Below are 12,859 nucleotides of genomic sequence, written 5' to 3' on the forward strand. Positions count from 1 at the left end.
ATCCTCAGTCCCATTGTGTTGTTCTCCAGAGTCTAGCTCTGCTGTAGGTTTAAATCCCTGAATTGGATTTGATGTTTACCCTCCTCCAGTAGCCAAGTCAGCAAAAGTCTGCCCACATGATAAACCAGTAATAGTACCGGTGACAACAGTAAACAACAGCATTTATTGATTATTTACTGTGCGCCAAGCACTGTGCTAGTGTTTTGTATTTATCGACTTGCTTACTCCGCACAACCAACAATGGTTCTGTAGACGAGGCAATGAGATGTTAAATAATTTGCCCAGAGTTACACAGCTAGTAAGTGGCAATGCCAGGATTTGTGTTACAGCAGCCAGGCCCTAGAGCTGGGGCTCATCATCTCCAGGCCATGTGCCTCTGCCTGTAGTGACACTGGGCAGGCTTCTGTTAGCCCAGGCAATTCAACTACCAGTAGTCGATAGGTTAGAAATGATCTCTCTTGGGGCTTTCCTGGTGGTCCAGTGGCTAAGATGCTACACCCACAATGCAGAGCACCTGGGTTCGATCACTGGTCAGGGAACTAGATCCCACATGCCACAACTAAGACCCAGTGCAGCCAAATAAATATTTTTAAAAAGAAGAACATTAGGAAAAAAAGAATGATCTGTCTTGTAAAATATAGGTTATGAAAGTCAATTAGAAAGACTATTAGCTAATGCAATACTTGTAAGTACCTCTCTGAAACATCATTTCATTTGGTTGTGAAATACTTTATATGGCATTACTTTAAGAAATAGAAGAAAGCATCAGAAGTCATTTTATCCCATAAAAAGCTTCTTTTGATAATCTTATATTAAGAAACCTGAAGAAAACTGGGTGTTTTCTGAGACAGTAGGAGTAGCAGTAGTTGCATGCAAGAACCATGTACATTTAAAGTGGGTAGAGACTACAGAAGTCACCTTGTCCAGCCCCTTTCTAGAAAAAGTCATCTTCCATAAAGTTGTATATCTCGCTAGTGGCAAATACTGGAATGGAAAAGAGATTTCTTTACTCCCTCTTGAAATAAGCCAAATAGAATGAAAACCTCATACATGTTTGACTGGGGATCCTTAAACGTAGTAACGTTTAATGACTTCAAGTATATCTCCATTTCATATAATAACTAATTCAGATAAAGACCAACATTAACCTGAACTAAGGATGCTTCCCTATGCTCTTTTAAAATTTATGCTTTGTAGATTTTAGTCCATGGAGAACAGAATGAAATGGCCAGATTGAAAGCAGCCCTGATTCGAGAATATGAAGATAATGATGAAGTTCACATAGAGGTTCATAATCCTCGGAATACAGAAGCAGTGACTTTGAATTTCAGGGGAGAAAAACTAGCCAAGGTAAAAGGTTCTGGTTTTTAATCCTATCCATTCCTAATAGTTCATAATCCCTGTAGAGAAATGTATATTAAGAAAATCCAGGTCTTAATCGAATCAGAATAATGTGCTAAATGATGATTTCTGTCTACTCAGCATATTAATACTATAAGACTTTATCCTTGTGTTTTTAGGCTTTTTCTGTTTCCACTAGTATGTTTTTTCATATGGAAAATTTTCAAATAAATTAGATAGCTTTTAATCCACATTCCCAACTTACTTTTCATACCTGTATCAGACAGTAAACCAATGTCCATTACGGTTTTGTTTTTTTCCACTACTGTTTTTTACTACATCCAACACAGTATTCTGCCTACCTCCTGGCATTCTCCCTAAGAAACTGAAGATAGGCCCATGTCTAAACATAATGTCTGTGGATACGATGGAATTTATAAAAATTTGTCTTTTCAAGAGTTAATCATTTTTGATGAAATGTAAGATTTTCACAATTTAAAAAAGAAATAGTTGAGAAAAAAATTCTTCACCTGGAATTTTAGTGGGATGCTGTAAGAAGTCTGCATTTTTACCTCCTGTTCATCAGAAGTCTTTTTAAGATACCACTAACAGGAGCTTTTTCATGACCTGTCTGAAGCTTTAAATATCAAGCAACTTGACAGAATTCTTTTAGTACATGAGCCAAATTCCAGGAAGTCATTTGATAAATATCATTTCTTGCTGTCAAATTGAGGAAAATTTGCAGAAATTAGGATGTAAGGCTTTTCTTGAAAAGTAGAGCCAATGGTTATGTTGAATCCTGAATCTCACTGTTCACAGAACTTTCCAGGGGATAGTTTAATGGAAAGGTTCAAATGGTCATCATTATGATTGAGTCCCTGAATTGTTAATTGTGTTTCACAAGATTCTGTTCTCTTCAAATTGTTTTGGGCTCTTTTTCTTCTCTTTTAAAATAGGTCATGGGCTTTTTAGCAGACAAAAAACCAGAACAGGGCCAGCGGGTCTCAGGAATACTTGTTAAAAGAAACTTTAATTATCACATACTTTCTCCTTGTGACCTCTCCAGTAAGTATACTATTAAATGTAGACTTTAATTTGATTTTAGTAGATTAAAAAAATCTGGGACTTCCCTTGTGATTCAGTGGTTAAGACTTCCTGCTTCCACTGCAGAGGGCTCAGGTTCAATCCCTGGTCAGGGAACTGAGATCCACATGCCTTGCAGCCAAAATAATTAATTAATTAAAACTATATATTACAAAAGATCTGTAAGAAAATCTGAAAAACTCTTACCTAGTGGCCAAATTTTAAGTAACAATCAAATAACAAAGTACAAATAGTCAAAACTTAATAATCTAGTTAACATTATTTGAAAAAATCTTCCTTGAACTATTAAAATGTTTAAACAACTTTTTTCTTAATTGGAAGCATAAGCTCTTTTGTAAGACCAGTTGGCTACTGCTGACGCTTCTCAAGCCTGTCTTCTACATTTCACATGAAGTACTGGTACTTTCATTTCCTGAAATGATGTTAGACTCTCCACATAAACTTTTTGATTTGTATGACCTGTAGTGTTAGGTTGCTTGCTGCGCCTTGTGTTTAAGCCCATGCAAATGCTAAGCCGTCCTTATGTGTGCAGTAACTATGGTATTTGTGCATGCATGCTAAGTCGCTGCAGTCATGTCTCTTTCAACCCTATGGATAGTAGCCCTCCAGGCTCCTCTGTCCATGAGATTCTTCAGGGAAGAATACTGGAGTGGGTTGCCAAGCCCTCCTCGAGGGGATCTTCCTGACCCAGGGATCAAACCTGCGTCTCTTACACCTGCTGCATTGCCAGGCAATGTATTCTTTACCACTAGCACCACTTGGGAAGCCCCGACTATGATATTATCTTCAAGTAAATAACTGTGCTCAATTTTATTTATATGACAGAAATAAAAATAATTTAGCAAGGAATAAATAAGCGATGTTTAGGGTGCAGCTGTGAGAAGAGCCAACTGTCAGCTTTCAGACCATCACACAGTAGAAATATAACTTGTTCCATTAACAGTTGGTGAGTCTTACTCTATGGCAGACATTGTGCCAGGTACTGGAAGACTAGAGATGTATTAAAACATACAATCCCAGGCCTCGAAAAGCTCTCTGTTAAGGGAAAGCATCTTGTGAAGAGCTAATCACAGTACTGACCTGGGACCTACAGAGTGCATCAGTCTGTGAGGAAAGAATGGGCCTAGAAGAGTTGGGAAAGGCTTTGTAAACCAGGTGGTGTTTATGCCAGGTGGTGAAGGAATGCTAACCAGAAAAGATGGCAGAACACAGCTGGCCTACTGGCGTGGAGATGTTTAGCGACCTGATGTGTTTGGGGAAATGAGTGCCTTCTGGAACACAAGTTAACTGTTGGCTGGGGTGGGGGTCCAGGTGAGGGGAGTCGGGGGTGGGGGTCGGGTGAGGGGAGGGGGTAAGGGGGAGGATGTAGAATGGGAACCAGTTGCAGAGCACCTTGTTATCTTGAAAAACGTGTTCTCGCTTACTTTGCTTTTACTTCTCTTTTCCTTTACTCCCGATCTGTGTTTGCAAATTGTGTTTTGTGGAACTAGTATTGTTTTTTACAGCTTATTTATTTTAATTTCCTCTCCAGATTATACTGACTTGGCCATGAGCACTGTAAAACAGACCCAAGCCATTCCATATACTGGTCCTTTTAATTTGCTCTATTACCAGCTACAGAAATTGACAGGTGTGTATTTATTGACATTCACTTAATTCTTTTCTGTTTTTTGCATGCGTATATATCTAGGAAAGGATGTTAATTTTAGTAATTGTGTCAGAATTGCACAAATTTTATTTGTACTTCATCTGGTCATTTTATCACATTTAGGTGAAATTTTAAAAATAGACTGATAAACATTTTTTAAATCCCATAATATCTCTTATTCTTGATCCACATAAAATTCTAAAATTGTTAGTAGTTTTTGCTTCTTGTATTTAAAATCCACTTCAGTTTACATAAATTTTATACCTAGTATACCTAAATTTTATAATGTCTTTTCTTCATTCAATGAAAATAATTTTTCTGGTTCCATCAGTACAGATCTATAGAGCAGGTTTTTAAGAGTGCATGACCACTGCTCAAAGGTCAGTGAAGAGTAACCTCTTCTGTTTTTATATTAGACCATTTTTAATTAGAGACTTTTGTGTATGAACACCATGCAGGTCAAAGACTAAAAATGTGGGCTCTATCTGATAAACAAGAGCTTCAAATCACAAAGTTATATACTTTCTATTAACATGTTCTTTGTAATTGATATAGTACAGTACTGCTAAAAGATAAACCAGTAGAAAGAATTTTTTTTTTTAACCTCAGAACCTCATGTTAGAAAATAACACAGGAAGTTAATAAAATATGTCTGAAAGTGTTAAGTGTCAGTTGCTTCGTTCTGTCTAACTCTTTGCAATCCATGGACTATAGACCGCCGGGCTCCTCTGTCCATAGGATTCTCCAGGCAAGAATACTGGAGTGGCTTGCCATTCCCTTCTCTAAGGGATCTTCCAGACCCAGGTATTGAACCTGGGTTTCCCGCCTTGCAGGCAGATACTTTACCATCTGAGCCAACAGGGAAGCTCAAAATATGTCTGAATTAACCCTTAATTAAAAGGTTACTGGGAAGACCAGAAAAGCTTTATCTTAGACAATGGAATTTCCCTGTAGAACTATTAAAACCTGTTAAGACAGAAGGTAGAAATGACGGTTCATGTTAAATATTAAGATGCTAGTTACTGAATCTCTTGTACAAACATAGATGTTTGACAGTCATCAGTTTGCAATTGATAACATGTTTAATGTTCAAGGTAAATTGTATCTAGTTATGTGAATTTTTGTAATATAATGCATGTTGATCTCTTTCAATTGCTATTAGCAATTTATATAAAATCTACTTCACTACTTAAAGTCTGTCTATACACGTGAGTTATTAAATTTTTTTCGTTGTATCTTATTTCAACTATCTATAAGTAAATAATTATGCTCTAGAAGATTATTTTTAATTTTTTATTATGGCTTTTTTCCAAAATTTTTTATGTTTACACAATTTTTAAAGGTTTCTTTCCATTTATAGTTATTACAAAATACTGGCTGTCTTCCTCATGTTATACAACACATCCTTGGCCTATCTTATACCCAGTAGTTTATGCCTCCCATTTCCCCGCCTTATGTCGCCCCCCCCTCAAAAAATTATATACATCTTACACTTTCTTTTTTTTCAGGTGATGTGGAAGAATTAGAAATTCAAGAAAAGCCTGCTTTGAAAGTGTTTAAAAATATTACTGTAATACAGGAACCAGGAATGGTGGTATTAGAAGTAAGATGAGGTCATTTACCTAAACACAGAGGGGGAAATGTTTTGAGTTCACATGTAATTGTAGAGAAAATTGGGTTCTTCCCAATCAGGAAAAAAATTGTTGGAAAATACATATGTGTATATTTTTCTTTGCAAGATCAGCTTTAAATATAGCATAGCTAGGCATCTTCTGTATAGTTACAATAGCATAGGCACTAATAATAAATTAAGACTTAGTATTTAGTGTGTGTAATGAGCCAAAGTCTCTCATATGAATAAGTGTTAACTGATTTTGTGGTATCCTAGAATGTCTTCAGTGTAATATCAAAAGGTCTTAAATTCTCAAGATAAAAATATAATTGTTACTTTAAAGCAAACAAACTTGTCATGCAGTTCTTCTTAAGAGGGTGGAATCCTAAAGATTCAATTAGCAACATTAAAATGACCCAAATCCACAAAGGCTGGCAATGATTAATTTAGGTAAATGTGGTTCCCACTGTTATAAATTTAAATTCATACAGGTAGGATTTAGGACCCACACACCAAATGACTTTGATGGTTGATTTTCATAGGTTGTGAAAGTCACTCAGTTGTGTCCAACTCTTTGCGACCCCATTGACTATACAGTCTATGGAATTCTCCAGGCCAGAATACTGGAATGGGTTACCATGCCCTTCTCCAGGGATCGAACCCAGGTCTCCCACATTGCAGGCAGATTCTTCACCATCTGAGCCACCAGGGAAGCCCTTTCATAGGTTGGCATCTATTTAAAGAAGGATTTTCTTCAGTGAGTCCTGGAACTGAATGATCCAGGAAGATACCTTGTCTGTTTCTCTGCCTCATGGCAGAGTGTAAATTTCCCAGCCCTGTGGTCTACTATTCTGTTTATACATACTACTTTTTAAACAAACAGAAAAAGATCGGTCAGTGCTGGTCCCACTGCAGTTCTCTGATTTAAGTTTGAATTGTATTTATAAGGCTAAAAGTAACTGGAAAACTGTCAAGAGAAATAGTTATCTATAACATGAAGTTACATAAAATAATATATTCATATAAAGCATATCTGAGAAAGGGGAGAAGTTATTAGAGACATTAATTTAGCTCTTGCTACTAAATACTATTAAGAGAATGCATTTTTTTATTTCCTAGAATTAACATGCCAAAGAAGATCTTCAAGGTAGATCTTCAAGTGACTCTTATTGCTTATAAAAGAGGCGAGGTGGGGGTGGGAGTCTCACCTAACCTAGCAGACAGGAAAGACTTTTCTAGAGCAGTGGGCACATGACAGTGACAGAGGATCTTAGACTTTATATGAGAGACAGAAGTAAATCTTAGAGATGATACTGGCTGTGCCACTAAAATATAGTGACTAGCAATTTGAGTTTGAATCCCAAAACTAGCAATTAATTACTGTTTATCTTACACAAATTACTTTTGAGTCAATTTACCCCTTTATGATGAAGATGTGAGTTAAATGAGAGGATGCATATAAGACACTCACCACAAAGGACATACTTGGTATAAAACATTTTACTGTTTAAAAAAAAAAATTAGAGAAGTCAGCGTTATTAGTTAATTTCAGTAAACAATGGGTCAGTTGATTTCAGCAAAATGCTCGAAGCGGTAGTCCCCCAGTACAGTCTGTGGATGGGTGGTGGTGATCGCAGTTTGTGGGCATGGCTGGGCTGTACCCCACTAATTCTGCCACTTGCTTTGCAGTGGTTGGCAAATCCTTCCAATGATATGTATGCAGATACAGTCACAACCGTGATACTAGAAGTTCAGTCAAACCCAAAAATAAGGAAAGGTACAGAATTACTTCATTTTCTTCAATTCTTTCATTTCTCCCATGGTTCTGTGAAATAAAAAGCAGAAAACAGTCCTCAAGATCTTGAAATCTCTTGTTTCATTCCTATAATTCAAGATATATAAATAACAGTGTATATTACTAGTATTTTACTTTTTATCTTGAGTCTCCATTCGTGCTGTAAAAATGTGGGTGCAATTAACAGGAAGATAAAAATCTCTTTAGTAATAGTCCTCTTAAAAACAATCAGAAATTCCAGAATGTTGCTGAGTTGAGCCAACATTTCTAATATGAAAATATGCTGCTATATTCATGTCTAGTAAAACTTGTTAAACAAAATGGAATTTCCATTGGGGGCAGTTTTGCAGTAATTTTGTTTTCTTTTCTAAGAAGCATGTTTTAATCAAAATGCCCATGAAAATATCTTTGTATCATTTCTTTATAGTTTGATTCTATTTTCTACATGATTCAGTACAACACATGTTAAGGTACATGTGTATGGTGGGCCTTTGTGTTCCTGGGAAGGAAGCCTCACATGCCAGCTGTATTCTAGAAGCACCTTCTGTGAACACTGTTGTTCTTCACTGATAGCTTTTGCTCCCGTTTTGTTTCTTAACCTGCTGACCCCTCAGTCTGGATCTGGAAACAGCAGCTGTATCTGTACCTGCACGCACGTTCAACCCTACCTGCCATTTATTCTGAGTCCCCCCATTCTGAGGACACATAAGAAAGTTATACATTTTCCTCAGTTTACCTCCACAGGTAGATGTTCTATGTGCATTTGTCACTTAAAGGATTCCAGTTAACCATTTTGGTTTCTCAGCAACTATCTTCTGATTGTTGATTTGGAAATTATCCTAACGAGGAATATGGACATTGAACCCACCGTTGCTTTTTTCCCCCAGGTGCAGTACAGAAGGTTTCTAAAAAATTAGAAATGCACGTTTACAGCAAGAGGCTGGAGATCATGCTCCAGTAAGTGTTTTGTGATTACTGCTCAGCCGGGTAGTGACGCAGGAGGGAGGTGCTCAGTGCTGGAGCCGTTGCTGCCTGGCTGTGAGGCTCAGACGAGGCCACCGAACTGGTCTGTGTGCCTGTTTTCTATCAGTAAAGTGGCTTGAATCACTTCCTTCCAACTCAGTACCCCAGCCACTGCTGAATGTAACTCACAGGAGGCCTTTGGAATTGATCTAGAGACCCAGAGAGCCAGTGGACTGGGGTGCTTGGATTTGAAGACTACTCCAGAGCTTCGTAGCAGTGGGGCTTTAAGCAAATCTGTGTCTTGTTTCCCTCCCGTCTGAAAGGGGTTCCTTACCAAAATGAAGTGAAAGTGAAAGTTGCTCAGTCGTGTCTGACTCTTTGCGACCCAATGGACTATACAGTCCATGGAATTCTCCAGGCCAGAATACTGGAGTGGGTAGCCTTTCCCTTCTCCAGGGGATCTTCCCAACCCAGGGATCAAACCCAGGTCTCCTGCATTGCAGGCGGATTCTTTACCAGCTGAGCCACCAGAGAAGCCCCCTTACCAAAATACATACAGATTAAGATAATGTATATAAAGTACCTAACACAGTGCCTGCTGAATGGAGCATTCTTAGTAAACAATAGCTGTGTATTTCACCTGTCTTGTAAAATTAATAAAATACATGAAAGTAAGTAAATCTCGGGGTAGATGGGGATAAATGCTCTGGCTGACAGTAAAGACTCTGCCTGCAATGTATGAGACCTGGGTTTGATCCCTGGATGGAGAAGATGCCCTGGAGTAGGAAATGGCAACCCACTACAGTATTCTTGCCTGGAGAATTCCATGGACAGAGGAGCCTAGTGGGCTATAGTCCATGTGGTCACAGCAAAGTCAGACACAACTGAGCAACTGACACTTTCACTTTTTGGGGGTAGGTGTAAGTATTCTACTGCACAACTACAGGTTATTTCCAATATTTTCCCCGAAATATATAAAACTGTACGCTACATATTTGTAAAGCATTTTCCACTAATAGCGCATCTTTGTTTATTTTAAGGGACATATTTGGAGAAGACTGTGTTAGTGTAAAAGATGGTTCTATTCTTAGTGTCACAGTGGATGGAAAAACTGCTAACATAAACTTGGAGACACGGGTATGTAGCTGTTCATTTCTATGTTTCAAGATATTTGGGGGGAAAAAGTGAAAGTAAAAATCTCTTACATTTTGGCATTTCCTTCAGGTTTCTTCCTACATTTTAAAAATTATGTTTGTGTTACCAGTTTTGCATCCCTACTTTTTATTTCTCTTTTGTCATAAGCATTTTTTGCATGTTGCTGCATAGCACACATTTCCCTTGTCTTTATTACTCCACTGTTTTCTATTTGCATAATGTGCCTTAACCTCAGCATTTCTCTAGTTTGGCGTCCAGCTGACTTCAGATTTTTCAGAGAAGTTGCTCTTCTGTTGGCAGCAAGATCCAAGTGAGTTTTCCAAACAATGGGCTTCCAGAGTGTAGGGCCTCCTCCCACCACACCCAGCAGATCTTTCATGATTATGTCACAGGCAGAAATCAATAAGTACATCCTCCTTGTGGAGTTGTTTTTGAAGACTAAAACAGTTCTACTAAATAATACCTTTGGTATTTCTTCTGTATATACTTTGACTGTTTAGATGTTTTGAGAAAACACTAGATTTATTGTATCTCAATAAGAAAAAAAAACAGCTAAGAACCTAGAGAAGAAATATTGAGAGCTAGTAAACCTATGAAACAAATGCTCAAATCAGATCCACTAATAATTAAAGGAAATACACATTTAAAGCATGAGACGTCACTGTTTCTGTGCTTATATTGGCACAGATTAAAAAGGGTGCTATGATCCCGTGGCACTGAAAGAAGAGGGGAACAGTGACTTCCAGGGCTATTTTGGAGAAGGAGGAGGCTGGAAGTTGGGGGGCGCGTTCTTCCTGCAGCGTGGTTTGGTGATCTGCATCGAAAGCCTTCAAAAAATAAATACTTTTATCCACAATTCCACTTGCTAGATTTAACCAAAGAAGATAATTAGGCAAGTGATAAAAGTATCTATAAAAGGATGTCTATTTTAGCATTGATTATAGCATAGAAAAACTGCAAGAGACCTACATTTCCAAGACTTCAGTTCAGTTCAGATCTAATAAAACAACTGAAAAAATAATATGTGTGTTATACCCTTATAATGATACTATATGTACAGCCTCTAGGAATGATTTATTAATGTGCAAAGTTGTCCACTTACATTATTGAGTAGGAGGAGAAAGTTATAGCAAGCATGATCCCTCATAATCAGAGAAATGCAAATCAAAACCACAATGAGATACCATTTCACACCAGTCAGAATGGCTGCTATCCAAAAGTCTACATGCAATAAATGCTGGAGAGGGTGTGGAGAAAAAGGAACCCTCTTACACTGTTGGTGGGAATGCAAACTAGTACAGCCACTATGGAGAACAGTGTGGAGATTCCTTAAAACACTGGAAATAGAACTGCCATATGATCCAGCAATCGCACTCCTGGGCATACACACCGAGGAAACCAGAATTGAAAGAGACACATGTACTCCAGTGTTCATTGCAGCACTGTTTATAATAGCGAGGACATGGAAGCAACCTAGATGTCCATCTGCAGACAAATGGATAAGAAAGCTGTGGTACATATACACAATGGAGTATTACTCAGCCATTAAAAAGAATGCATTTGAATCAGTTCTAATGAGGTGGATGAAACTGGAGCCTATTATACAGAGTGAAGTAAGCCAGAAAGAAAAACACCAATACAGTATACTAACGCATATATGTGGAATTTAGAAAGATGGTAATGATAACCCTGTATACGAGACAGCAAAAGAGACAGGTGTATAGAACAGTCTTTGGGACTCTGTGGGAGAGGGTGAAGGTGGGATGATTTGGGAGAATGGCATTGAAATTGTATATTATCATATGTGAAACGAATCACTAGTCCAGGTTCGACGCATGATACAGGATGCTTGGGGCTGGTGCACGGGGATGACCTGGAGGGAGGATATGGGGAGGAGGGAGGTGGGAGGGGGGTTCAAGAAGGGGAACACATGTACACCCGGGGTGGATTCATGTCAATGTATGGCAAAACCAACCAATATATTATTGTAAAGTAATTAGCCTCCAATAAAAAAAAAAGATAGCAAGCATGATAAATTATCCCATTTTTGTTTTAAAGGAGTATGTGTATAGCCAGAAGTCTAGAAGATTATATACTGAAAGGCTAACAGTAGTTATCAATAGGTCATAGAATTAAGGGTGTTTTCATTGCTAAATTTTTACATGAGGGATATTTATTGTGTGACAAAAATTCTTTTAAACAGCATAGTAATTTGTAGTTAAGAAGTAATTGGGAGATGACTGGGCTTCCCAGATGGCTCAGTGGTACAGAATCCACCTGCCAGTGCAGGAGACGTGGTTTCCCCTGGGTCGGGAAGATCCCCTGGAGGAGGAAATGGCAACCTACTCCAGTATTCTTGCCCGGGAACGCCCATGGACAGAGGAGCCTGCGGGACACAGTCCATGGACTCACAGTTGGGCGTGACTGGGCACGCACGCGCAGGAGCTGACGAGTGGATGCGGATGAAGTCTCGTACCAGCTGCTGAGGGGAGGGCCGCGCCTGCTGTGCGCTCAGTGTCTCAGTAATCTGTGCTGCACAGACTGAACTCCGTGGAGTACCAGTTGCTGGATCAAAACACAGGCTGTGCACCAAACAGTTCTCTCAGCTTTCCTTTTGTTCTTTTTTCCTCCCAAGTAGCCTCTCGTTAGACCCAGTCATCATGCCATGGGGAATCTCCGCATCCAGGTGCAGGCGCACAGGTGTGCAATGCAGCCATTCTGGCTTTTGATAATCAAGGCCCCACCCCCTTGGGAGCCAGTTGTTTTTAAAGAGCATTCGTTTACCTTGCATATAATAATTCTAGACACTTGCGTTAAAAGGCATGTCTGTGCTCTCACTTTCAGACTGTAGAATGTGAAGAAGGCAGTGAAGATGACGAGTCCCTCCGAGAAATGGTGGAGCTGGCAGCCCAGAGACTGTACGAGGCGCTCACACCCGTCCACTGACAGCCTGTCTCTGTCAGCGTTCAGCCTTTTGTAATGCCTGACTCTACTTCTGTTGCTTAAAATAAAATACATTCATTTCTCTGGGGTAGCCAGTTCACTTTCGATGGCAACTGGCCTTTATCCCAGCACCTTGAATCCTGCTAAATCACCACCAAATGTGTCCATTATTCTCGCACTGCTGAATAAACCACTGTTACTGATTTTGCTTCTAGGCATGTATGCAGCTCCCTCGGGAACTTCAGATCTGCTCCTGGCAGTTGGGTTGGAATGTCTTATGTCCCTTTTAAGGAAAGGT

General features: G+C 38.9%; 1 protein-coding gene across 3 annotated transcripts in view; it reads left to right on the top strand.

The window, feature by feature from the left end:
- Positions 1 to 12,645, top strand: part of CPSF3 (cleavage and polyadenylation specific factor 3) — a 32,204-nt gene extending 19,559 nt beyond the window's left edge. For all 3 annotated transcript variants that reach the window (XM_055400985.2, XM_055400986.2, XM_088841179.1), the window contains exons 11-18: positions 1,198 to 1,350; positions 2,298 to 2,406; positions 3,977 to 4,075; positions 5,602 to 5,696; positions 7,395 to 7,482; positions 8,388 to 8,457; positions 9,504 to 9,600; positions 12,463 to 12,645. In XM_055400985.2, coding sequence (XP_055256960.1) covers positions 1,198 to 1,350; positions 2,298 to 2,406; positions 3,977 to 4,075; positions 5,602 to 5,696; positions 7,395 to 7,482; positions 8,388 to 8,457; positions 9,504 to 9,600; positions 12,463 to 12,564 — 813 coding nt within the window. In that variant the 3' untranslated portion in view covers positions 12,565 to 12,645. The remainder of the gene's footprint in view (positions 1 to 1,197; positions 1,351 to 2,297; positions 2,407 to 3,976; positions 4,076 to 5,601; positions 5,697 to 7,394; positions 7,483 to 8,387; positions 8,458 to 9,503; positions 9,601 to 12,462) is intronic.
- Positions 12,646 to 12,859: the final 214 nt, after the last annotated feature.

The sequence above is a fragment of the Moschus berezovskii genome, chromosome 11, assembly GCF_049115385.1.
Source record: "Moschus berezovskii isolate FMDL1 chromosome 11, NW_MosBer_1.0, whole genome shotgun sequence".
In the NCBI taxonomy this organism is placed as follows: domain Eukaryota; kingdom Metazoa; phylum Chordata; class Mammalia; order Artiodactyla; family Moschidae; genus Moschus; species Moschus berezovskii.